The 27,465-nt window shown below is 35.5% G+C and overlaps 1 protein-coding gene across 1 annotated transcript in view; it reads left to right on the forward strand.

Annotated features, from left to right (window-relative positions):
• Positions 1-27,465, forward strand: part of LOC112834434 (disintegrin and metalloproteinase domain-containing protein 5-like) — a 137,061-nt gene that overhangs the window by 25,106 nt on the left and 84,490 nt on the right. Inside the window, exons 8-10 of the mRNA XM_073902638.1 lie at positions 26,156-26,227; positions 26,415-26,578; positions 27,347-27,428. Coding sequence (XP_073758739.1) covers positions 26,156-26,227; positions 26,415-26,578; positions 27,347-27,428 — 318 coding nt within the window. The remainder of the gene's footprint in view (positions 1-26,155; positions 26,228-26,414; positions 26,579-27,346; positions 27,429-27,465) is intronic.

Here is a 27,465-nt window from a genome sequence, read left to right on the forward strand (position 1 = left end):
TGATTTGTGACCTAGGATATGATCTATTCTGGAGAATGTTCCATGGGCACTAGAGAAGAATGTGTATTCTGTTGCTTTGGGATGGAATGTTCTGAATATGTCTGTGAAGTCCATTTGGTCCAATGTGTCATTTTACGTCTTTATTTCCTTGTTGATCTTTTGCTTAGGTGATCTGTCCATTTCAGTCAGGGGAGTGTTAAAATCCTCCACTATTATTGTATTGTTGTTGATGTGTTTCTTTGCTTTTGTTATTAATTGCCTTATATAATTGGCTGCTCCCATGTTAGGTGCATAGATATTTACAATTGTTAGATATTCTTGTTGGATAGACCCTGTAAGTAGGATATAGTGTCCTTCCTCAACTCTTATTAGTCTTTGGTTTAAAATCTAATTTGTGTGATATAAGGATTGCCACCCCAGCTTTCTTTTGGTGTCCATTAGCATGGTAAATTGTTTTCCACCCCCTCACTTTCAATCTGCGGGTGTCTTTGGGTCTAAAATGAGTCTCTTGCAGGCAGCATATTGATGAGTCTTGTTTTTTAATCCAGTCTGATAGCCTGTATCTTTTGATTGGGGCATTTAGCCCATTTACACTCAGGGTCACTATTGAAAGACATGAATTTATGCCATTGTATTGCCTGTAAGGTGACTGTTACTGTATATTGTCTGTGTTCCTTTCTGATCTATGCTGCTTTTAGGCTCTCTCTTTGCTTAGAAGACCCCTTTCAATATTTCTTGTAGGGCTGGTTTCATGTTTGCAAATTCCTTTAGTTTTTGTTTGTCCTGGAAGCTTTTTATCTCTCCTTCTATTTTCAAGGACAGCCTAGCTGGATATAGTATTCTTGGCTGGTTATTTTTCTCATTTAGTGCTCTGAATATATCGTGCCAGTCCTTTCTGGCCTGCCAGGTCTCTGTGGATAGGTCTGTTGCCAATCTAATGTTTCTACCAATGTAAGCTACATATCTCTTCTCCTGAGCTGCTTTCAGGATTTTCTCTTTGTTTCTGAGACTCATAAGTTTTACTATTAGATGTCAGGTTTTGACCTATTTTTATTGATTTTGAGAGGGGTTCTCTGTGCCTCCTGGATTTTGATGCCTGTTTCCTTCCCCACATTAGGGAAGTTCTCTGTTATAATTTGCTCCAATATACCCTCTGCCCCCCTCTCTCTTTCTTCTTCTTCTGGGATCCCACTTATTCTAATGTTGTTTTGTCTTATGGTATCGCTTATCTCTCGCATTCTGCCCTCGTGATCCAGTAGTTGTTTATCTCTCTTTTTCTCAGCTTCTTTATTTTCCATCATTTGGACTTCTATATAACTGATTCTCTCTTCTGCCTCATTTATCCTAGCAGTTAGTGCCCCTATTTTGATTGCACCTCATTAATAGTCTTTTTCATTTTGACTTGGTTAGATTTGAGTTCTTTTATTTCTCCAGAAAGAGTTTCTCTAATAACTTCCATGCTTTTTTCAAGCCCAGTTAGTATCTTTAAAATCATGATTCTGAACTCTAGGTCCAACATCGTACTAATGTCTGTATTGAGTAGGTCCCTGGCAGATGGTACTACCTCTTGTTCTTTTTGTTGAGGTGATTTTTTCCATCTTGTCATTTTGTCCAGAGAATAGATGAATGAGAGAACAAAATGCTAACAGGGTAACAACGTCCCCAGAAAATATACTCTAAACAAATCAGAAAAGACCTGAAACCAGGGGAAAAGAAAGGGAAAGAAAGAAAAAAGAAAAAAACGATAAAAACAAACAAAAACAGAACAAAACAAAACAAAACAAAAACACAATATGATCAAATATGATCAGGCTGGTGCATAGATCAGGGCCACACACTATATTTTGGGTGTATTTTGGTGTGTTAGAAGATAGTGCCTCCCAACATTAAAGAAAGAGACTTATATATGTACAAAATAAGGGTTGACACGATGAAGGGATGGAATATGACTGTAAAGATGAAAATTATAAAAAATTTTATAAAAGGAATTGATAAGAAGTTGTTTGAAAAAAGAAAGAAGAGGTTTAAAAAAAAAAAGAAAAAAGAAAAAGTGGAGAGAATGTGATCAGGCAGGAGACTAGAACAAAGCCAAACACTAGAGATTTAGGGTATATTTTAATCTGTTAGAAGAAACTGTATCTCAAAATTTTAAAGAGAGAACAACTTATATATATATGCCAAAAATAAGGGTAACTACTATGAAGGGATAGAATATGACTCTAAAAATGAAAAGTAAAAATGTTTTTTTAAAAAAGGGATTGATGGTGGTTGAAAAAGGGAAAAAGAAAAATTAAAAAAAAAAGACAGTTAAAAAAGAATTAACTTTGAAAGACTAAAGGATCATGATAAAAAAAACCATGAATTCTATGTGCAGTATTCCCCTAGCGCTGGAGTTCTCCTGTTCTCATTGATCAGTGAAGTAGGTCTTGGCTGGCTGTTCTTGCTGATCTTCTGAGGGAGAGGCCTGTTGCCAATGGTTCCCAAATGTCTTTGCCGGAGGCGGAATTGCACCGCACCTGTCCGTCCAGGCTAAGTAATCTGCTCGGGTTTGCTCTCGGGATCTTTTGTTACCTGCAAGCTTTCCATACAGCTTTGGAGGACTAGAGTGAGAATGGCGGCCTCCCAATCTCCACCCCAGAGGAGCCAAGAACTCTGGGCCCCGCTCTTCAGTGCACGCCCAGAGAAAAGCAGTCAATCATTCCCGTCTCCCCAGTCTCCAGCCACACTCTGTGCTCACCCGGCCTGTGACCGAGCATTTCTATCTCTGGCACACGACCCTGTGTGGAGTCTCCAAACCCAGCAGATCCCTGCGGTGCGCTCCCGCGCCGCTCCTCCCCAGGGAGGAAGGGGAGTCTCCCTGGATCGGCCGCTTGTTGGGTTCCTGCTGGAGGAGCAGTGGCCCGACTGTCGCGGATCACGGTTTATGGCAACCCCGAGCTGAGAGCCTGCTCCTCGGCTTCATCTCTGCAGCTGGCTTCCCCAGTCCGATACCTGGGAGCTCTGCTGCACTCAGGCACCCCTGAGTGCAGTCTTTCTGTGACCCCCGAGGGTCCTGAGACCACACTGTCCCGCAAGGGTTCCACCCCCCGCTTAGCCACTGAAGCGACGTCCCTCAGCTGAACCATCTTCTAAATGTTCTGATTTTGTGCTCTGCTGCTCTATCACTTGCCAGATTTGGTGGATGGAGGCCCCCTCCCCCACCGTCTATCCTCCCAAATATCGCCTGGGATTCACGTCTCTGAACGTCCTACCTTCCAGAAAGTGGTCGCTTTTCTGTTCAGAGAGTTGTTGCTATTCTTTTCTTCGATCTCCTGTTGAGTTCGTAGTTGTTTAGAATGGTTTGATCCCTATCCAGCTGAATTCCTGAGACCAAACGAAATCTAGGTCTCCTACTCCTCTGCTGTCTTGCTCCGCCCCCCTGTGTTGAACCATTCTTATGTTCCAGGTATAAATCCCACTTGGTCATAATGTATAATCCTTTTAATGACCTGTTGAGTTCATTTTGCTAATATTTTATTAGTGATTTTTGCATCAATAATCACCAAGGATAATTGACTTCTATTTTTCTTGTAGTGTCTTTATCTGATTTTTTTTAAAGATTTTATTTATTCATTTGAGACACAGAGATACAGAGAGAGAGCATGAGCTTGGAGAGAAGCAGAGGGAGAGGGAGAAGCAGGCTTCCTGCTGAGCCAGGAGCCCGATGTGGGGCTTGATCCCAGGACCGTGGGATCATGACCTGAGCCGAAGGCAGACGCTTAACCATCTGAGCCACCCAGGTGCCCTTTATCTGAGTTTTGTATCAGGATAATGCTGACCTCATAGGATGAGTTTGGAAGTGTTTTCTCCTATACAATTCTTAGAATGAGCTTGAGGGGGATTAGTGTTAATTTTTCTTTAAATGTTTGGTAGAATTCTCCAGTGAATTCATTTGGTCCTGAGCTTTTCTTCATTGAGATATTTTTGATTACTGATCCAATATCCTTACTCTTTGTCTGGTCAGATTGTTTTTATTTCTTTGTGATTTAGTTTTGATATGCATTTGGTCTTGGTAGAAATTTATCTTTTTCTTATAGGTTATCCAATTTGTTGGCATATGATTATTCTTAGTAGTCTTATAATCCTTTTTATTTCCATGACATTAGTTGAAATGTCCTCTCTTCATTTCCTTTTTTTAAAAAAAGATTTTATTTATTTATTGACAAAGAGAGAGAGAGAGAGAGCACAAGCTGGGAGAGTGGCAGGCAGAGGGAGAGGGAGAAGCAGGCTTCCTGCCAATAGGGGAACCCAATGTGGGGCTCCGTCCCAGGACACTGGGATCATAACCTGAATTGAAGGCAGATGCTTAACCGACTGAGCCACCCAGGTGCCCCTATTTCTATTTTTATTTATCTGTGCCTTTTTTATTAGTCTAAGAGTTTGTCAAGTTGTTGATCTTTTCAAAAAACCAACCCTTGTTTTCATTGATTTTAAAGATTGTTTTTCTATTCTTTCGTTTTTCTCTGTTTTATTCTTTATTATTTCCTTCCTTCTGTTAACTTTTGATTTCAGGTCTTCCTCAACTTACCATGGAGTTATGGCATGAAAACCTATCATAAGTTGAAAATATAAGTAAAAAATGCATCTACTACACCTAACCTACTAAACATCATAGCTTAGCCTCGCCTACCTTAAACATCTCAGAACACTTCCATTAACCTACAGCTGGGCAAAATCATCTAACCCAAGGCCTGCTTTGTAATAAAGTTTCTAATATCTCATGTAATTTATTAAATATGGTAGTGAAAGCTTAAAACAGAATGACTATATAGGTACAGAATGGCTGTATATCTGTATAAATTATTTACCCTTGTGATCACATGGCTGGCTGGAAGCTGTGGCTCACTTCCACTGCCTAGCATCACAAGAGAGTATTGTACTCCATATTGCTAGCCTGGGAAAAGGTCTACACTCAAAAATCCAAGTACAGTTTTTATTGAATATGTATCACTTTTGCATCATTGTAAAGTAGAAAAATTGTTAGTCAAACTGTCATAAGTTGAGAATTATCTGTAGTTTGTTTTTATGTTTTAGAGTACCTCGAGGTAAAAATTTAGGTCACTGATTTGAGAACTTCATTTTTTTAAATGTAAGCATTCTCTCTATAAATATGCATATTAGTAGTGTTTTCACTGCATCCCTTAACTTTGGAATGTTGTGTATTGCTTTCATGAACCTCCAGATATTTTCTTAATCCCTTGTGATTTTTTCTTTGACCCACTGGTTTTCTAAGAGTGAGTTAACTTTCACGTATTTGTGGATTTTCCTGTTTTCCTCCTATTGATTTCTTGTTTCATTTTATTGTGGTCAGAGAGGATACTTGATATTGTTTCAATCTTAAATTTGTTGAGACTTGTTTTATGGCCTAACATGTAGTCTCTTTTGCAGATTGTTCCATATGTCCTTTGGAAGAATGTATATGCTGCTGTTGAATGTTCTGTATATGTCTGTTAGGTCAATTGGTATATAGTGTATTCAAGTCTTCTGTGTCCTTACTGATTTCAGTCTGGTTTTTCTAGCTATAACTTGATCATGGTGAATGATGTTTTAATGTGCTGCTGAATTCAGTTTGCTAGTATTTATTGACAATTTTCCATCAATATTCATCAGGAATATTGCTGTGTACTTTTCTTGTAGTGCCCTTTTCTGGCCTTGCTTTCGGGGTAATGCTGGCTTCATAAAATGAATTTGAGAGGGTTCCAACATCTTTGATATTTTTTTTGGCAGAGTTTGAGAAGAATTGGTGTTAATTCTTCAACTATTTGGTAAAATTCACCAGTGAGGAAAAAAAAAATTCACCAGTGAGTTCATCTAGTCCTGAGCTTTTCTTCATTGGGACATTTAAAAAAATTATTGATAGATCATTTGCAAATATCTTTTCCATTTGGTAGGTTGTCTTTTGATACTAGTAATGGTTTCCTTCTTATTTTGATGTGGTCCAAAAATTTATTTTTGCTTTCGTTTCACTTGCCTGGGGAGACATATCTAGAAAAATGTTGCTAAGGTTCATATCCTGGAGATTACTGCCTAAGTTTTTTTTTTTTTTTTAGGAGTTTTGTAGTTGTATGCCTTACATTTAAGTCTTTAATCTTTTTGAGTTTATTTTTGTGTATTTTTATTTATATGTATGGTGTAAGAAGGTTGTCTAGTTTAATTCTTTTGCACATAGCTGTCCAGTTTTCCCAACATTATTGATTGAGGAGACTGCCTTTTCCCCATTGCATATTCTTGTCTTTTGTGTTAAGGATTGATTGGCCATATAATTGTAGGTTTATTTATGGGTTTTCTGTTATTTTCCCTTGATATATGTGTCTGTTTTTGTACCAGTACCACACTGTTTTAATTACTATAACTTTGTATTACAGCTTGAAATCTGGGATTGTGATACCTTTTTTTTTTTTCCCCTCAAAATTTCTTTGGCTGTTTGGAGTCTTTTGTGGTTCCATACAAATATTAAGATTATTTGTTCTACCTCTGTAAAAAATATTACTGGTATTTTGATAGGGATTGCATTGAATTTGTAGATTGCTTTGGGTAGTATGGACATTTTAACAATATTAATTCTTCCAACCCAAGAGCATGGTATATCTTTCCATTTACTACTGTTGTCTTCAATTTTTTTCGTCAGTGTATTATAGTTTTCAGAGTATGCAGGTCTTTCTCTTCTTTGGTTAAATTTATTCTTAGGTAGTTTGTTATTTTTTTCTTCAGGTTTTTATTTAAACACCAATTAGTTAACATACAGTGTAATACAGTGTAATATTAGTTTCAAGTGGAGAAATAGTGATTCATCACTTACATACAACACTCAGTGCCCATCACAACCAGTGCCTCCTTAATACCCATCACCAATTTAACCCATACCCCCCACCTCCCCTCCAGCATCCCTCAGTTTGTTGTCTATAGTTAAGAGTCTGTTTTATGGTTTGCCTCTATTTCCTCCACCCTGTGTTCATTTGTTTTGCTTGTTAAATTGCACATATGAGTGAAATCATATGGTATTTGTCTTACTCTGACTATTTCACTTAGCATAGTACTCTCTAGCTCTATCCACATCATTGCAAATGGCAAGATTTCATTCTTTTTGATGTCTGAGTAATAGTCCAATAGTCTTCTTTATCCATTCATTAGTTGATGGGCATTTGGGCTCTTTCTATAATTTGGCTATTGATAATGCTGCTATAAACATCAGGATGCATGTACCCCTTCAAATCAGTATTTTTGTATCCATTGTATAAATATTTAGTAGTGCTATAGCTGGACTGTTGGGTAGTTCTATTTTTAACTTTTTGGGGAACCTCCATATTGTTTCCCAAGAGTGGCTTGCACCACTTTGCATTCCCACCAACAGTGTAAGAGAGTTCCCCTTTCTCTGCATCTTGCCAACATCTGTTGTTTCCTGAGTTGTTCATTTTAGCCATTCTGATGGGTGTGAGGTGGTATCTCATTGTGGTTTTGATTTGTATTTCCCTGATGATGAGTGATGTTGAGCATCTTTTCATGTGTCCGTTAGCCATCTGAATGTCCTCTTTGGAAGAATATCTATTCATGTCTTCTGCCCATTCTTTCACTGGGTTATTCATTTTTTGGGCGTTGAGTTTGATAAGTTCCTTATAGATTTTGGATACTTACACTTTATCAGATATGTCATTTGCAAATATCTTCTCCCATTCTGGAGGTTGCCTTTTAGTTTTGTTATTTCCTTCACTGTACAGAACCTTTTTATTTTGATGAAGTACCAATAGTTCATTTTTGTTTTTATTTCCCTTGCTTCTGGAGATGTAAGAAGTAAGAAGTTGCTACAGCTGTTGTCAAAGAGGTTGCTGCCTGTGTTTTCTCTAGGATTTTGATGGTTTTCTGTTTCAAATTAGGTCTTTCATTCATTTTGAATTTATTTTTGTGTATGGTGTAAAGAAGCAGTCCAGTTTCATTCTTTTGAGTATTGCTGTCCTGTTTTCCCAGCACCACTGTTGAAGAAGCTGTCTTTTTCCTATTAGATACTTTTTCCTGCTTTTTAGAGCTTAGTTGATCATATAGTTGTGGGTCCACTTCTGGGTTTTGTATTCTGTTCCATTGATCTCTCTGTCTATTTTTGTGCCAGTACCATATTGTCTTGATGACTACAGCTTTGTAATATAACTTGAAGTCTGGAATTGTGATGCTTCCAGCTTGCTTTTATTTTTGAAGATTGCTTTTGCTATTCAGGGTCTTTTGTGGTTCCATACAAATTTTGAGATTGTTTGTGCCAGCTCTGTGAAAAATTCTATTGGTGTTTTGATAAGGATTGCATTAAATGTACAGATTGCTTCAGGTACTATAGACATTTTAACAATATTTGTTCTCCCAATCCATGAGCATGGAATGTTTTTCCACTTCATTGTGTCATCTTCAATTTCTTTCATAAGTTTTGTATAGTTTTCAGAGTATAGATCTTTTCCCTCTTTGGGTTTATTCCTAGGTATCTTATGGTTTTTGGTGCAATTGTAAATGGGATTGATTCCTTGATTTCTCTTTCTGCTGCTTTATTATTGGTGTATAGAAATACAACAGATTTCTGTACATTGATTTCGTATCCTGGGACTTTACTGAATTTGCGTATCAGTTCTAGTAATTTTTTGGTGGAATCTTTTGGGTTTTCTACATAGAGTATCATGTCGTCTGCAAACAGTGGAAGTTTTACTTCTTCCTTGCCGATTTGGATGACTTTTATTTCTTTTTGTTGTCTGATTGCTGAGGATATGACTTCCAATACTTTTTAAATAACAGTGGTGAAAGTGAACATTCCTGCCTTATTCCTGACCACAGAGGAAAAGCTCTCAGTTTTTCATCATTGAAGATGATATTAGCTGTGGGTTTTTTGTATATGGCCTTTATGATCTTGAGGTATGTTCATTATATCCCTACTTTGTTGGTTGGTTTTCATCAAGAATGGATGCTCTACTTTGTCAAATGTTTTTTCTGCATCTGTTGAGAGGATCATTTGGTTCTTATTCTTTCTTTTACTAATGTGGTGTATCACATTGATTTGTGAATATTGAACCACACTTGGAGCCCAGGAATAAATTCCACTTGACTATGGTGGTTTTTTTTTTTTTTAATGTACTGTTGGATTCGATTTGCTAGTATTTTGCTGAGAATTTTTGTATCCATGTTCTTCAGGGATATTGTCCTGCAGTTCTCTTTTTCAGTGGAGTCTTTGTCTGGTTTTGGAAGGCAGCTATGCTCACCACTATACCACCAACGCTCTTTGTCTGGTTTTGGAATCAGGGTAATGCTGGCTTCATAGATTGAGCTTGGAAGTTTTCCTTCTACATCTATTGTTTGGAATAGTTTGGAACGAATAGGTATTAACTCTTGTTTATATGTTTGGTAGAATTCCCCTGTGAAGCTCTGGCTCTGGAATTTTTGTTTATTGGGAGATTTTTGGTTACTGATTTGATTTCTTTGCTGGTTATCGGTCTGTTCAAGTTTTCTAATTCTTCCTGTTTCAGTTTTAGTAGTTTATATGTTTCTAGGAATTGATCCATTTCTTCCTAATTTCCTAATTTTTTAGTATATAATTTCTCATAATATTCTCTTATAATTATTTGTATTTCTGTGGTATTGATTGTGATTTCTCCTTTCTCATTTTTATTTTATTTATTTGCATTCCTTATTTTTTTGATAAGGATGGCTAGGAGTTTACCAATTTTATTAATTTTTTCAAAGAACAAGCTTCTGGTTTCATTAATCTGTTCTACTCTTTTTTTGGTTTTTGTATCATTTATTTTTGCTCTAATCTTTAATATTTCCCTTCTTCTGCTGGCTTTAGCCATTATTTTTTGTTCTTTTTCTAGCTCCTTTAAGTGTAAGATTAGATTGTGTATTTGAGATTTTTCTTGATTTTTGAGGTAGGCCTGTATTGCTATATACTTTTCTCTTAGGACTGCCTTTTCTGCATCCCAAAGGTTTCGGACTGTTGTGTTTTCATTTTGTTTGTTTCCATGTGTTTTTTTTTTTTATTTCTTCTTTAATTTCCTGGTTAACTCATTCATTCTTTAGTAGGATGTTCTTTAACCTCCATATATTTGTGGTCTTTCCTAAGTTTTTCTTACGGTTAATTTCAAGTTTCATAGCACTGTGGTCTGAAAATATGCATGGGATGATCTCCTTCCTTTTTTTTTGTACTTGCTGAGGGCTGAATTTATGTCCCAGTATGTGATCTATTCTGGAGACTGTTCCATGTGCAGTGGAAAAGAATGTGTATTCTGTTGCTTTAGGATGGAATGTTCTGACTATATGGGTTAAGTCCATTTGGTCCATTGTGTCATTCAAAACCTTTGTTTCCTTGTTGATTTTCTGCTTTGATGATCTGTCCATTGGTGCAAGTGGGGTGTTAATGTCTCCTACTATTATTCTATTATTATCAATGAGTTCCCTTATGTTTGTTATTATAGATGTGGGTGCTCCCAAGTTATGGGCATAAATATTTACAATTATTAGTTCTTCTTGTTGGATAGACCCCTTTATTAGGATGTTGTGCCCTTCTTCATCTCTTTTTGTAGTCTTTGATTTAAGATCTAGTGTCTGTTGTAAGTATTGGTACTCTGGTTTGTTTTTTTTTTTTTGACATCCATTTGCATGGTAAATATTTCTCCATCCCCTCACTTTCAAGCTACATATGTCTTTATATCTATAATCAGTCTCTTCTAGGCAGCATATAGATGGATCTTGTTTTTTTTTTAATCCATTCTGACACCCTGTGTCTTTTGATTGCAGCATTTAGTCCATTTAAATTCAGAGTAATTATTGATAAATATGAATTAAGTACCATTTTCTTACTTGTTCTGTCATTGTTTCTGGAGATGCTCTGTTTCTTTCTTGTCTTGGTCACCTTTGGTCTTTGCTTTGCAGTCAAAGAGTCCCCTTTAATATTTCTTGCAGGGCTGGTTTAGTGGTCATGACTCTAGTTTTTGTTTGTCTGGGAAACTCTTTGTCTCTCCTATTCTGAACTACAGCCTTGCTGGATAGAGTATTCGGTGCATATTTTTACCATTCAGCATGTTGAATATGTCAATGCCACTGTCTTCTTGCCTGCTAGGTTTCTGTGGCTAGATCTGCTGCTAACCTTATTTTGTCTTCCCCTGTAAGTTAGTCTTTTGTTTAGGATTTTTTCTTTATCTCTATATTTTGCAGATTTAACTATGCTATGTCTTGGTGTTGGCCTGCATTAGTTGATTTGAATGGGAGCTCTCAGTGCCTACTGGATTTGGATGTCTATTTCCTTCCACAGATTAGGGATGTTTTCAGCTATAATTTCCTCAAATAAGTCTTTTGCCCCCTTTTCCCTCTCTTCTTCTTCTGGGACTCCTATGATATTAATGTTATTATGCTTAAGGAGTCACTGAGTTTCCTAAGTCTACCTTCGTGATTCAATACTTTTCTTTCCCTCTTCTTTTCAGCTTCATTGTTTTCTTTCTTTTTTTAATTTTTATTTATTTTTATTTTATTTTATTATGTTATGTTAATCACCATACATTACATCATTAGTTTTTGATGTAGTGTTCCATGATTCATTGTTTGTGTATAACACTCAGTGCTCCATTCAGTACGTGCCCTCTTTAATACCCATCACCAGACTAGCCCATCCCCCCAGCCTCTGCCCTCTAGAACCCTCAGTTTGTTTCTCAGAGTCCATAGTCTTTCATGGTTCATCTCCTCAGCTTCATTATTTTCCATAATTTCATCTTTCATATCACTTATTTGTTCCTCTGCTTCTTCCATCCTTGTGTTTGTTACATCCGATTGGTTTCAAATCTCAGTTATTGCATTTCTCATTTTAGCCTGACTAGTTTTTAGATCTTATATGTCTCCAGTAAGGGACTCCCTGGTGTCTTCTATGCTTTTCTCAAGCCCAGCTGGTATCCTTATGGTTATTACTTTAAATTCTCCAACAGCCATATTACTTATATCTGTTTTGATTAGATCCCTGATTGTGACCTTCTCTTCTTTCATTTGGGATGAATTCCTCCATCTTGGCATTTTTGTCTAGGTCTCTGTCTTTTTCTGTATATTAGGAAATCCTGCTATGTTTCCTGCTTTCAAGAGTAATGGCTTTATGAAGAAGAGGTCATATACTGTCCAGGACCTGGTGCTTCAGGAATTGTCTCTGGTGTGTGCTATGTGCACTCCGCTGCTGTGTTTTGGCTGCTTTTTCCTCAGGTCAGTCCTCTGCAGAGTTTCTCCTTGCCTGCAGTGGGGAGTATATGGACCTTATTCAGTGTGTGACAAGCTTAACTAGGTGTGCTTTGGTCTGCTTGTTAAAAGAGACCTGATGCTTTTTCCACTAGATCTGAAGCTTTGTAGAACCCTATGGTCAGTAGACATGGTGCATGGGGGGCGGTTTGAGCTAGTCTGCAGCGGGAGGTTCTATGCTCTCCCACTGTGTTGGTGTTCTCAAGCACACTTTCCCAAGAAAAGCAGTACCTGCAGAGTGCAGGGGGCAGGGCTGTTGTTGCCATTTTAGGCCACCACTGTTGGTGTTGTGCTACTTACTGAAGTTAGTTTATGCTGAGGGGCAGGGGAGGGAAATGACACCAGCTCTTTGTCCCCAGAGAGGGGAATTCATCCTTGCTGCTGTCTGGGAAGCCCTCCCAGAATAGTGAACATTCTCCCATTGTGTGTCCCAGGTGTCCCTCAGATCGCTGCCTTCACACTGTCTGTGTTTGGGCTACTTGCCTGCATAGTAACATGGTACACCTTGGGCTCTATCCCAGGCAGGCTGGTTGAGCTTTAAAACTCCAAACATTAGGGATCTGGCATGGTGGTGACTGGCACTGGTCCTCTGCAGGAAGATCTTGCCATGCTGGGACTGATACAGGTTTGACCCAGAAGGGCAGTTGCACCAAAGCACAGGAGCATGGAGTTTGGAATAAAGCATATTGGAATAAAGAGCCAGTGTCCAGGTTAGCTGCCATCAGCAGGTGTTTCTGCAGCTATGGTGAGGGATGGGGGAGGGAAATGGCACCCACTTGCTCTTTTGTCCCCAGAGGGGCAATGCCACTTCTCCCAGATGCACTCCGAGAAGAGGGAACCATCTCTCCCAGTGTGTCCTAGGGCATCCTTAGATCACTCTGTATGTCCCCAGGCAATCTGCGTTCCTTCTCCGTAGTAGCACTGCAACACCCTCAGGGCTCCACACTGGCCATGCTGTGGACCTCTAAAACCTTTATCTTTGAGCACCGCTGGTTGTAAAAACACAAAAATCAGCCCCTCTTGTTGTCCCTTTCAGTGACTTTGGGGAAGTGTTTTCTTTCTGTTGTCCCGTGCCCTCCTCTCTCTCTCTCTCTCTATTTCTATCTCACCTCTCTCAGTAACCAGGGCTCCCTTCCACAGCACTTGCAATCCATTTTCCCCCCAAACCACATCTCTGCACCCCCTACCTTCCGCGATGTGGCCTCTTCTCTCCCTCTAGTTGTGCATTTTGTTCTGTCAGTGCTCAGATCAATTTCTTGGTGCTGAGTTGTGCAGTTTGTTCTGTCAGTGCTCAAATCAACATCAAATGATTTGATATTTATCTAGCTGTGTTCGAGGGAGGAGGCAAGCCTAGAGTCCTCCTACTACTCCACCATCTTAGCCACCCACCCACTTGTATTTTGTTATTTTTGATGCAATTGTACGTGGGATTTTTTTTTTTTACATTTTCCCTCTGCTACTTCATTATGAGTGTATAGAAATGCAGCAGATTTTTGTATATTAATTTTGTATCTTGCTGCTTTGCTGAATTCACTTATTAATACTATTAGTTTGGTGGATCTTTAGGGTTTTCTGTAGAGACTCTCATGTCCTCTGCAAATAGTGAGAGTTTTACTTCTCACTTATCAGTTTGGATGCCTTTTATTTCTTTTTCTTGTCCAATTGCTATGGCTAGGACTTCCAGTACTATGTTGATTAAAAGTGGCAAGAGTAGACATCCTTGTCTTGTTTCTGATGTTAGAAAAGCTTTCAGTTTTTTGCCATTGAGTCTGATATTAGCTGTGAGATTTTTCATGTATGGCCTTTATTATGTTGAGGTATGTTCTGCCTAATCCCACTTTATTGAGAGTTTTTATCATCAACAGATGTTGAATTTTGTCAAATATTTTTCCTGCATCTGTTGAGATATTATATGATTTTTATCTTGCACTTTGTTAATGTAGTGTATCATGCTGATTGATTTGATTTGTGGATCAACCATCCTTGTATCATGGAATAAATCCCATTTGATTATGGTGAGCAATCCTTTTAATGTACTGTTGAATTCAATTTGCTAATACTTGTTGAAGATTTTTGCATTTATGTTCGTCAGGGATATTGACCTGTAGTTTCCTATTTTTCTAATGTTTTTGTCTGGTTTTGATATTAGTGTAATATCAGCCTTGATGAATGAATTTGGAAGCATCCCTTGTCTCCTAGTTTTGGAATAGTTTGAGAAGGAAAGGTATTAAATCTTTCAATATTTGGTAGTATTCACCTGTGAAGCCATCTGGTCTTGGACTTTTGTCTGTTGGGAGTTTTTTGATTATCAGTTCAATTTCATCACTAGCAATTGGTTTATTCAGATTCTGTATTCCTATTTCAGTATCAGAAGATTTTATTTCTAGTTATTTATCCATTTTTTCGAGGTTGTCAAATTTGTTGGTGCATAATTTTGTTGTCTCTTATTATGCTTGTATTTATGTGGCGTAAGTTATTTCTCTTTTTCTTCATGAGTTTGGCTAAAGGTTTATCAATTTTGTTTATATTTCAAGCTTTTAGTTTCACTGAGCTTTTCTTTTTCATATTGTAAGTCTTTATTTCATATATTTATATTCTGATCTTTATTATTTTGTTACTTCATCTAACTTTGGGCTTTGTTCTTCTTTTTGTAGTTCCTTTTGGTTTAAGGTTAGATTGTTTATTTGAGATTTTTTTTTTTGCATCTTTAGGTATGACTGCATCACTATAAACTTCATTCTTTGCTCTGACTGTACATGAAATATTTTGAATCATTGTATTTCCATTTGCATTTGTCTCCAGGTATTTTAAAACATTTCCTCTTTGATTTCTTCATTGACACATTTGTTGCTTAAAAGCAAGTTATTAAGCCTCTATGCATTTGTGTTTTTCTATTTTTTTCTTGTAATTGCTTTCTACTTTTATGCCTTTGTGATCATAAATGATACTTTGTATGACTTCAGTCTTCTTAAGTTTATTAAGACTTGTTTTATGCCCTAATGTGATTTATCCTGGAGAATGTTCCATGTGCACTTGGAAAGAATGTGTATTTTGCTGTTTTGGGATGAAATGTTCTGTATATATCTGTTAAGTTCTATGTGTTATAAGTTACATGGTCAAATGTGTCATTTTCTGTTTGACCTTATTGATTTTCTGTCTGGATGGTCTATCCATTGAGGTAAGTGGGTGTTCAAGTCTCCTATTACTATTGTATTACTCTCAATTTCTCCCCTTATGTCTGTTAATATTTGCTTTATATATTTTTATTATTATGTTCAGTTAGCCCACATCTAGTACATCATTAATTTTTGATGTAGTGTTCAATGATTCATATATTTAGGTATTCCTATGTTTGATGCATAGATTTTTTACAATTGCTCTATCCTTTTGTTGGATTGATCCCTTTATTACTAAGTAACACCCTTCATTTTGTCTTGTTACAGTCTTTGAATGTCATTTTGTTTGATATATGTATTGTCACCCCAGCTTTTTTCTCACTTCCATTTGCATGGAATATCTTTTCCGTCCTTTTTTCAGTCTGCATGTATCTTTAGGTCTAATATGTGTCTCTTCCAAGGAGCCTATAGATGGATCTTGTTTTTTAAATCCATTCAGTCACCCTATGTCTTTTGATTGGAGCAGTTAGATCATTTTCATTTAAGTAATTATTGTTAGTATGTTCTCATTGCCATTTTGTTAATTGTTTTATGGTTGTTTCTGTAGTTCTTCTCTGTTCTTTTCTTTTTCTCTTGCTCTCTTGTGATTTATGTCTTTCTTTAGTGTTATTATGTGGATTCTTTTCTCTTTATTTTTTTGTATATCTATTATAGATATTTGATTTGTGGCTACCATTAGGTTCATATATAGCATCTTATGAATATAGCGGTCTACATTAAGTTGATGGCTGCTTAAGTTCAAATACATTCTAAAAGCACTACATTTTTACTACCTGTTCCACGTTTTATGTATATGATATATTTGACATTTGTGTGTGTGTGTGTGTGTGTGTGTGTGTGTGAAGTCTCTTAATTTTTGGATACACTTGATTTTACTACTTTGTCTATTAACCTTTATGCTGTTTTTTTTAAGTGATTGTTCTACTACTTTTACCATATGTTTGCTTTTACTTGTGAAGTACTTTTCTTTCATAATGTTCTAGCTTCTAGTTATGGCCTTTTCTTTTCCACTTGAAGTCCTTTTAACATTTCTTGTAAGGGTAAATTTATTGGTGATGACTATTTTAACTTTTGTTTGTGTGGGAAATTCCTGATCTCTTCCTCAATTCTGAATGATAATCTTGCCAGGTAGAGTATTCTTGGTTGTAGGTTTTCTTCCTTCAGCACTTTGAATATATCATACCACTCTCTTCTGGCTACAAAGTTACTGCTGAAAAATCAGCTGATAGCTTTATGAGGTATCCCTTCTATGTAACTAGTTGCTTTTCTCTTGCTGCTTTTAAGATTCTGTTTTTATCTTTAATCTTTGAAATTTTAGTTATTTCTAAGCCCCATATTGTTTGGGGCTCTCTTTAATTCCTGGAAATGTTTCTTCCCCAATTTAGGGAAGTTTTCACCTATTATATCTTTAAATAAGAGCTCTGTCCCCGTTTTCCTCTTTTCCACCTGTGATCCTTATAATGCAAATGTTAGTGCACTTAATGTCATCCCAAAATGTCCCTTCACTTACACTCATTTTTGAAAATTCTTACTTTTTACTGTTCAGCTTCATTGCTTTCCATTATCTTGTCTTCCAGATTGCTGATCCCTTCTGCATCCTCTAATCTTCTGTTGATTTCCTCTAGTGTATTTTTCATTTCAGTATTGTATTCTCCGATTGATTCTTTCTTATATTTTCTGTCTTTTTGCTGAATCATCCTCTTGTTTCAAATCCAGTGAGTATTTATGACCATGATTTTGAACTTTTTATCATGTAATTTGCTTTATCCATTTGCCGTTTCACTGAAGTGTTTTTTTATTGTTTTTTTTTTTTTTGAGCACAGTCCTCTGTCTCCTCATGTTAGTTTATTTTGTGTGAATTAGGCAAAATAGCTACCTCTCCCAGTCTTGAAGGAGTGGCCTTGTATGGGAATGTCCCCTGTATGGACTGCATGTGCCTAGCAGGTTTGGCTGCATTTCTGGAGCTGTAGCGTGTATGGCTCATGGGGTCTTGCTACTCTGCACTGGGGCCACCCTGGCAGGATAGCTGGAACTGTTGGGGGCATGACCAGGAGGTCTCACAGTGCTTTCTATAGTTTTTTGAGGTGCAAAATTATGTTATTTATTTGAGCTTTTTCAGTATTTTTGATGTATTGCATTTATAGATGTAATTATACTTCTGTCTTAGAACTGCATTCACTATATCCCATAAATTTTGGTATATTGTGTTTCCATTTTTGTTTGTCTCAGGTTGCTTTTTACCCTCTTTATTTTTTTCTTTGATCCATTGATCGTTCAGGAGTGTTGTTTAATTTTCATGCCTTTATGAGTTTTACAGTTTTCTTCCTGTTTGATTTTAAGTTTCATACTACTCGGGCTGAGAAAGTTTTTTGGTATGATTTCAATTTTCTTGAACTTGTTGAGGCTTATTTTGTGACCTAACATACGATCTATCTTAGAGAATGTTCAATTTCTGTTTGAGAAGAATGTATATTTGGTGCTGTCAGAAAGAATGTGTTGTACATAGCTATTAGGTAAGTTTGGCCTATAGTGTTCAAATCTGAATTTCCTTATTGATTCTATGTGTGGATGATTTACCCATTGTTGAGAATGGGATATTAAAGTCCCCAATTATTATTGTATTGCTGTTTACTTCTTCTTTTAGTTCTTTTAGTATATGTTTTATATATTAAGTACTCCAATGTTTGGTGCATAAATATTTATAGTTGTTCTATCTTGTTGATAGATTGCCTCCTTTGTCATTATATGATGAACTTCTTTGTCTATTTTTACAATTTTTAGTTTAAATTATATTTTGTCTGATATAAATGTTGATGACCCTGTTTGTGTTTTTTGTTACCACTAACTTCAAATTTCTTTTTCTATCTCTTCAGTAAGTCTGTGTTTTTAAAGCTAAAGCAAGTTTCTTGCAGGCAACATATCACTGGATCTTTTAAAAACATCCATTCAACCATTCTATTTCTTTTGATTGGAGAACTTAATCCATTTACATTTAAAGTAATTATTGTTAGGTAAGGACTTACTATTGCCTGTTTATTAATTGCATTCTAGCTATTTTCTGGATACACCGTTACTTATTTCTTATCCTCCTATCTTCTTTTGTGATTTGATGACTTTTGATATCAGTATACTTTGACCTCTTTGTCATGTTCTTTTGTGTGACTACTACATGTTTTTTCCCTTGTGGTTACCATGAAGCTTACATAAAGTATGTTAAAATTTTAATACCCTATTTTAAACTGATAACAGCTTGATTTTGATAGCATTCCTAAACTTTACATTTTTACTTCTCCCCTTCTAAGTTTAGGTTGTTGATGTTACATTTTACAATTTTTTAAAAAAGATTTATTTATTTATTTGATGGGGGGGAGAATGAACAAGGGAGGGGCAGAGGGAGAGGAGAGGGAATCTCAAGCAGACTCTGGCTGAGTGCGGAGCCTGACATGGGGCTCAATCCCATGACCCATGAGATCACGACCTGAGCCAAAACCAAGAGTCAGATGCTTAACCAACTGTGCCACTCAGGCCCCCCCCTTTACACATTTTTAATGCTGTGTATCCTATAACAGAGTATTTTGGTTATGGTTATACTTAATATGTTTGTTTTTTAATTTTTAAACTAAAGTTGTTAGTGATTACATACCACCCTTGCCATATTAGAGAATCTGACTTTAAGGATATGTTTATCATTACCGGATACTTTTATACTGCCTTCATATGTTTTAATGTTGCTAATTAGTGTTTTTTCAATTTCACTCAAAGAACTCTTTACCATTTCTTGTATGTCAGGTTTTGTTGTGATGAATTCCCTGTTTTTGCTTGTTTAGGAAAGTCTTTATCGCTCCTTCATTTCTGAAGGACAGCTTGTCCAGTCATAGTATTGGTTGACAGTTTTTTTTTCCTTTCAATATTTTGATTATATCATTTCATTCTCTCCTGACCTGCAAAGTTTCTGTTGAATTATCTGTTATAGTCTTACAGGGCTTCTTTTTTATGTGACTTATTGCTTTTATACTGCTGCTTTCAAAATTATTTCTTTGTGACTTTTTTTTTTTAGTGTTCAATGATTCATTATTTGCATATAACACCCATTGCTCATTACAACACGTGCCCTCCTTAATACCCATCACTGGCCTGCCCCATCCCCCACCCCCCTCCCCTGTGAAACCCTCAGATTGTTTCCCAGAGTCCATAGTCTCTCATGGTTCATCTCCCCCTCTGATTTCCACCCCTTCAGTTTTCCCTTCCTTCCCCTAATGTCCTCTGTGCTATTCCTTATGTTCCATATTGAGTGAAACCATATGATAATTGTCTTTTCTCTATTTGACTTATTTCATTTAGCATAATCCCCTCCAGTTCCATCCATGTCGGTGCCAATAGTGGGTATTCATCCTTTCTGATGGCTGAGTAATATTCCATTGTATATATGAACCACATCTTCTTTATCCATTCATCTGTTGAAGGGCATCTCGCTCCTTCCACAGGTTGGCTATTGTGGATATGACTTTCGACAATTTAATTATAATGTGTCTGGGGGTAACTCTATTTTGATTCAAACATTTTTGCATCTTTTAGGCCTCATAGATCTGGATGTCCATTTTCCCAGGTTTGGGAAGTTCTCAGCCATTATTGCTTTAAATATATTTTCTGCCCTCTTTTCTTTTTTTCCTCATTCTGGTTTCCTATATGGCAGATATTGTGTGTGTGTGTTTTTTTTTAACTTTTCCCATAAGTCTTGTAGACTTTCTTCATTTTTCTTCATTCTTTATTTTTTCACTCATCTGGATAATTTAAAATTCCCTATTTTGTAGATCACTGATTCTTTATTCTGCATGGTCAAGTCTGCTCTTGAAGTTCTCTATTGAATTCTTCAGTTCAGTCATTGTATTTTTCAGGTCTAAGATGTCTTTTTTTTATGGTTTCTATTTGTTGAACTCTTCATTTTGTTCATGCATTGTTTGTATGTTCTTGTGGTTCACTAAGTTTCTTTAAGGTGATTACTCTAAATTCTCTTATGGTTTATAGATCTTTATATCATTGTGGTCAGTTATTAGAGCTTTATTAGTTTCCTTTGGTGCTATCATGTTTTTCCAAATTCTCATGATCCTCGATTCCTTATGTCAATATCTTCCCATTTGAGTAAGTGTTTTTTTTCCCCAGACATTAAAGGTTTGCTTTGGCATAGATAGTCATTTGCCATTTGGCTTAATTGAGCTCTGGGTGTATCAGCTGGTAACATCCTTGGGCAGGTGGTGTTCGCTATCAATGTCTATTTTTGGGTGAGGCTACTGACTGAGCTTTGTGGTTGAGGGTAGGTGCTGCTGGCTGAGAACAGTTGTGTAGGAATGCTGGCTTAGTTCCTTGCCCAAACGAAGCTGTAGGATAGGTTCTGCAGTTGCCTGGATTCTCTAATCAGACCTCCTAGTCTTCAGGACTGGATATATACTTAGTATTAGGCAGGGTTATGAATTAGATTCTTGTCCTGGTGTGGTAGCTGAATAAGCTTCATGGCTTCTACAGCTTATGTTTGTGGACCCAAGTTAGGCAGCACTATGTCCTGGCCAGATGGGGCTACTAGTTTTGCTCTACAGATGTGGAAGGCTGAAGGCTATGTTCTTCATTTAAGTGCTATTGTAAGCAAGGCTATATAGCATCCTGTGTGCCCTGGTAGGTTCCTGGTTGGGTGGGATGAAGGCTGTATTCAGCAGTGAGCTGGGATATGAATTAGTTTCCACATGTGGTAGTGCCCCAATACAGAACACAATTGTTTTCTGTCTCTTGTTTGGGAATCAAATTAGGCAGAACTATGTGCCAAATTCCCTGGCCTGACAGGCCACCATTCTAGCTATGCAGATAGGTAAGACCACCGGGTGGGCTCTCTGCTCAAGAGTTGCTCTAATTGGAGTTGCAAGATGGGATACACAGATTTCTGGAGCTCCAATTAAGTTTCATTCTCAGATGGGCTGGCAACTGTATTCACCTTTATGGAGCTTGGTAAATTAGTTTCTTGCCCAGTTTTGGCTGCAGAACAAGCCCTTGACTAGAATGCTCTTTCCTGTGGATCCAGTCAGACAGAATTGCAACCTCAGCTTCCTGACCAGTAAGGACCATCATCTCGGTTCTGTAGATGCAGAGGCACTTGCCGGTGTCTCTGTTCAAGTGCCGCCAACTGGGCCTGCAGGGTGGGCTACCAAGATTTCTGGGAAATCTAGTTAGGGTTTCTTTGTTGGCAGGGTTGGATGGAAGCTGTATTCAGTGATTGGCAGGGCTACAGATTAGCTTTACTCTCTGGGAATATTATGTATTCAACATTAGATATTAAATATATAAATAATATATTTGATATTATTGAACTAATGTTTCTTGCACATGATAATGGTGTAGTGGGCAAACAGGTGAAAATCCTTATTCTTAGGAACTACATGTGAAGTGTTTGCTACTTAATCTTAAATAGTCCATAAAAATGAACATTGTATGCCCAGATCTACTTCCATAGACAGATAGATAAAGATATATATAAAGAAATGTGTCTAACATTAATAGTAGATTAATCTAATTGAAGGATATTGGGGTAGTCTTTGAATTTTAAATTTTCTGTGGGTTGAATTTTTTCATCATAAAAAGTAAGTGGTATTTAACCAAAATTATCAACTCCTTAATGTAATTGTATGTAAATTATACCTCAATAAAGTCGATCTAAATTTTTGGAGTATAGTAACAACAAATAGGTATTTCAAAAAAATTATTTACACAGACTTTAGCTCAGTAAAAAAGAAAGAGAAATACACTGTTGCCTCTAATCACTTGGCAGAGTGTGGTGTTGCCTCATTTACATAATCATAATCATAAATTCCTAGTAAGAGTTATTACGCATTTTGAAATAAACACTTGAATCCTGATAAGTCCTAGAAATTTTTTATTGTCACCTCACCAGAGGTCTTCTTGTGTAGGTGGGTCCGGTGGATAAAAATGGAGAAACTTGTTTTACAACATTTAAACATATCTGAATATACAATCTCAAATGCATAACTTTGAAATCAGCCCCCAAATATTCTCATATAACATAACAAAAGTCAAAAGGAAATACCACAAGGACATGAATAAGGAAACAGAAAAATTATAGATCAGCTTCATTGATTATAATAATGTGAGTGGATTAAATATCCCTTTTAAAGTGCAAAGATTCTCAGATTCTATGACATTTGTGAGACAGCTTAAACAAAATGGCAGTGTTAAGTATAAAACATTTTTTAAAAAACCATCAAAAATATGCCAGGATTGTCAATCAAAAAGATGATCAAGATGGCATTACCAGCAGATAAAGTAAAATTCAGGATACAAAGCCTAAAGTAGAAGAATGAGCATATTTATGTTGAAAGACACAATTCAAGTTAAAGATCCATTTCTAATAATGAACACTTAGTTAACAAGTGAGTTATGAAGAAACTATAAAAACAAAATCTCTGGATATATTCAGAAGAAAGTAACAAAACCCAAAAGTATAGTGGAGCACATTAAAGCATTTTTCTTAGCCTTTAACATATGGAAAAAAATGTTAACATATAAATATCAAATTATTTATTAGCCAGCTGCCGGCTTTACTAAACACTTATTTACCTTTGTATCTTCTGAATGGGTGCCACATATATTCAAATATCTAAAGATGTCTGTAGAAAATAGATGCATCAGTAGTCATTTCTAGGTCACAAAGAAGACAACAATAATTTTGTAAAAGTAAAAACCAATATGCCAAAACTATCATAATATACTAAAACAATAAGGAATAAAAAGAGATAAGGAAAAATAATAGAATGAAAAGTTTTAAATACTACCATGAATAACTTTTACAATGTGGAAACACAAAACTATAATTATAAGCTGTTTAGAAATTAATGAATTCTATACAATAATTAAAAAACTTGGAGCATAATTATTAATCACAGCAGGCTAGGTTGCACTATGATAAAAAGATCTTTTTTAAAAGTATTTATTACCTTTGTTTTTAATTTAACTTAGTTGGAAATGTACATAATTTAGTAATAGTTATTTAAAAATTGGATTGAAAATTTAAAAAATCAGCTGTAATGAACCAATACAAGCCTGCTATATCATACTACTGGATCACTATAATGTCTCCTTTTTCATTCCTGATTTTGGTAATTAATGTGGTCCTTTTCTTTTTCTTTGCATTTTTAAAAATTATTTAGGTTTGGTTAGTTAACATACAGTGCAATATTGGTTTCTAGAGTAGAATTCAGTAATTCATCATTTACGTGTAACACCCAGCACTCATCACAAGTGCCCTGTTTAATACCCATCATCCATCAAGCACATTCTCCACCCACCCTCTCCATCAACCCTCAGTTTTTTCTCTATCATTTTTTTTTTTCCTAGAGAGAGAACATGAGAGGCAGCACGAGCTAGGGGAGGGTCAGAGGGAGAAGAAGCAGATGAGCAGGGAACCTGATGCGCGGTCAATCCCATAACCCTGGGGTCATGAACTGAGCTGAAGGCAGACACTTAACCAACTGAGCTACCCAGGTGCCCCTTGTTCTCTATTATTAAGAGTCACTTATGTATTGTTTCCCTCTTTCCTTTTTTTTCTTTTCCCCCTTCCCATATGTTCATCTGTTTTCTTTCTTAAATTCCACATATGAGTCAGATCATATGGTATTCGTTTTCTCTGACTGACTTATTTCACTTAGCATAAATACACTCTAGCTCTAAAATACAGATTTGAAGGGGCACCTGCTCCCCAATGTTTATAGCAGCATTATCAGCAATAGCCAAACTATGGAAAGAGCCCAAATGTCTGTCAACTGATAAATGGACATCCAAAACATGTGGTATATGTATTCCATGGAATCCAAAATAAAAAACCAAAATCTTAATGGCTAAATACTGTTTATTTTTTGTTCATGTGACGTCAGCCATAGATCTGGGTGACTCTCCAGGCAGCTGTCTTCCATGTGTTGACTCAGCATTCCAAATGCTTAGAATTTTTGGTATTTCTATATTGATAGGTTTTTGCCCCCAGATTCCAAGCCAATAGAAGAGCAGACTAGATAGACATGAGCCACAGTAGAGAAATACTTTCTCTCAGAAGTGACATTTATCACTGTCCTCATTTCATTGTCCAAAGTGAATACACTGGCCATGCTTATATTCAAAAAGGAAGGGCTCCTGAACTAGAATAGAGCTGAATATTGCTAAATAGGGAGAATGCCTACCACAAAGAATAGTATAAAAACTAAGTTCTAAAACTGTAAAACAAGATGAATATGAGAACAGGCAACAATTAATAAGGCATAAGTTGATAAACAGAAACATTAAGTAAATTTAAAAGCTGGTTGTTGAAAAGAAAAATAAATGTGTAGAAAGTATAATTAAGCAAAAAGAACAAAAACATGTTATGATGTTAGAAAAGATTAACATGGTATAGCTGTGACCTTGGAGAAGATTAAAACAAGCAAATTTAAAGAATTCTCCAAAGGAGATAAGAATTTAAATCAAATCATCATGTTGTATACCTTAAACTTACACAATGTTATATATAAATTATATCACAGAAAGCTGAAAAAAAAAGAATTTTAATAGATCCAGTTGCCTGTGTTAGGTATAGATAGTTTTAAAGGAAAGTTTTTAAGTGTTTTGGAAGACATAATTCATATACTAATACGATTTTAGAGTGTAGGAAAAAAATGCAACTTAATTCTAAGTAGTGCTCTAATATTTACTAAGCAACATTAATTTGCTCAATTATGACAAAGTGTGTGCACGTATACAAACACATGAGCAATGAGTCCATATTAAAGCTATAAACTCCTAAACAAAATATTATATTAATTTTGATAGTATATTAATAGAATGTAATGTTTTAATCAAGGAATATGATGGTTTAGTGTTAAGTAATATTAATGAAATGTATTGCATCAATAGGTCAAAAGACAAAAGCCATTGTCAATCACTATCAAAATGGCTATTGATAAAAATTCAACTCCCATTTTTTTATAAAAATTTTAGTAAATAAGTAAGAAGATTTACAAACATTTTTTTCTCAACATGATATAGAATACTCATCTTAAACTGAACAGCACTTAATGATGAAATATTTGAGGTTTTCTAGTGAAAAATCCAGAGCAAAACTCACATACCTGATGTCATCCTTGTTGTTTCAGTTGTCTTGGCATTTTAAAGCAGTTAGACATAGAAAGAGTTTATTGGAATAAAGAAAAAATTAGAACATTAGTTACATGGTGATGTGAAAGAATATACCAAAGCAGTATCCAGAATCATTTTAAGAGTGAACCTCTTGTTAAGGATTTTCCCCCTCATTGTGCTTATATGTTTTGGTTTGTGATTATATGTTGTTATTTTAGAAATAAGTGCATTTTAAAATACCACATTAAAAAATTTATGATTAAATTTTTATAAACAATAAGTAATGCCATAAGTTGAGTGCATTAAACATTAAAATCGTGTTATTAAATATTTTTATTTACTTCTTATATACATCAAGTTAAAAAATTGCATTTATTCATTAATTTTTATAAATCATTATTTATACATCATTATTGATTTCCTGAATTTCACCTGGAATGTAGCCCTATGGCTACTTTAGAATACAGCACATTGTACGTGTAATGGGTATGTAATATATTCTTGATGGCATCCACTAGTTTCTAAAAATAATTTATCTTTTTCAGTTTGATTACATGGGCTCTGATATAAAGGCTGTAACACAGAAGGTTATTCAGATAATTGGCTTTGTTAACACCGTAAGTTTTTAAAAACTATTTTGTATATATATTTTGTAAAAGTATAGGTAATATGTATTGATGTGTATAGCATTTTGCTGTGCTGTTAAAATTCTCATAATCAAAATACTGAATTAAATATATGCGTTTTTATGGAAGTTTAATATAATGTTCAAATTTATTTAAAACTTATTATTATGTTTTTTAGATGTTTTCCCAGTTAAAACTGACAGTTGTAATATCTTCCATAGAAATCTGGTCAAATAAAAACAAAATTTCTACTACAGGGAATCCTAATAATATATTATCTAGATTTTTAGAATGGAAATACAAACATATCTTCCGACCTCATCAGGTTGCATACTTATTTGCGTGAGTACAGTATTCCATATTTGTGTAGCATTAAAGGAATAACCCAAGATGATTTCATATGTTAATTATGAAAAATAAGCATTTAACAAATAAATACTGTGTTCTATAAAATTGATAGACACCACGGGATGGGAAAAACATGTAAGTTAAAAGTCCTTGTCCTCAAGGAGCTAATGTTGGTCGATACTTAAAAACTTTTATCAACTGACATGAAATTACCTGATATAAGTAAAATTACATAAAAGTACTGAAATAACTAAGGAGATTAATTATGAGTGATATAATTTTTTTGATGTCCTTTGGCTTATAAAGTTATACTACTTGCTTCCTCTACATTCTTGTCCTTCATCTGATTTTTTAATAACATGAATATATTGAAATGTTACATGATCTAGAATCTAATGCACAGAAAAATCTATTCATCTTTAATGAACAAGTGAATAAAGGGATCACAGAAAATTTAATTTTTAGGGCTATAAATGTACAGGGAACCAGAATAAAAACTATAAACATTAGTGCAATAGCCTTTTGCATGAATTATTAGACCTTATCCTTATTATACTTCCAGGTGTTTATTAAATTTAAAACTTATAAAATATTGAAATAGTCTTAACATTGGTGGTTTGAGAAAAATGTATTTAAATAGTTTAATTCAGAGTAGCATAAGGCTTAGGACAGTAATTGTTTAATAATGTTCATTGCTATGAATATGATTGTCATTAATTATATCACTCATATGCAATTCTGAGGAAAATTATTATTTTCTAGCTTCAAGAAATATCCTAGTTTTTTAGGAGCCACATTTCCTGGAAAAATATGTAATAAAAATTTGGCTGTAGGAGTCGTTCTGGTATGTAATTGTTTTCCAGTTCCTCATTATTTTCATG

The sequence above is a fragment of the Callorhinus ursinus genome, unplaced genomic scaffold (assembly GCF_003265705.2).
Source record: "Callorhinus ursinus isolate GAN/ISIS: 27379988/994484 unplaced genomic scaffold, GSC_fseal_2.0 scaffold17, whole genome shotgun sequence".
NCBI classification, from domain to species: Eukaryota; Metazoa; Chordata; class Mammalia; order Carnivora; family Otariidae; genus Callorhinus; species Callorhinus ursinus.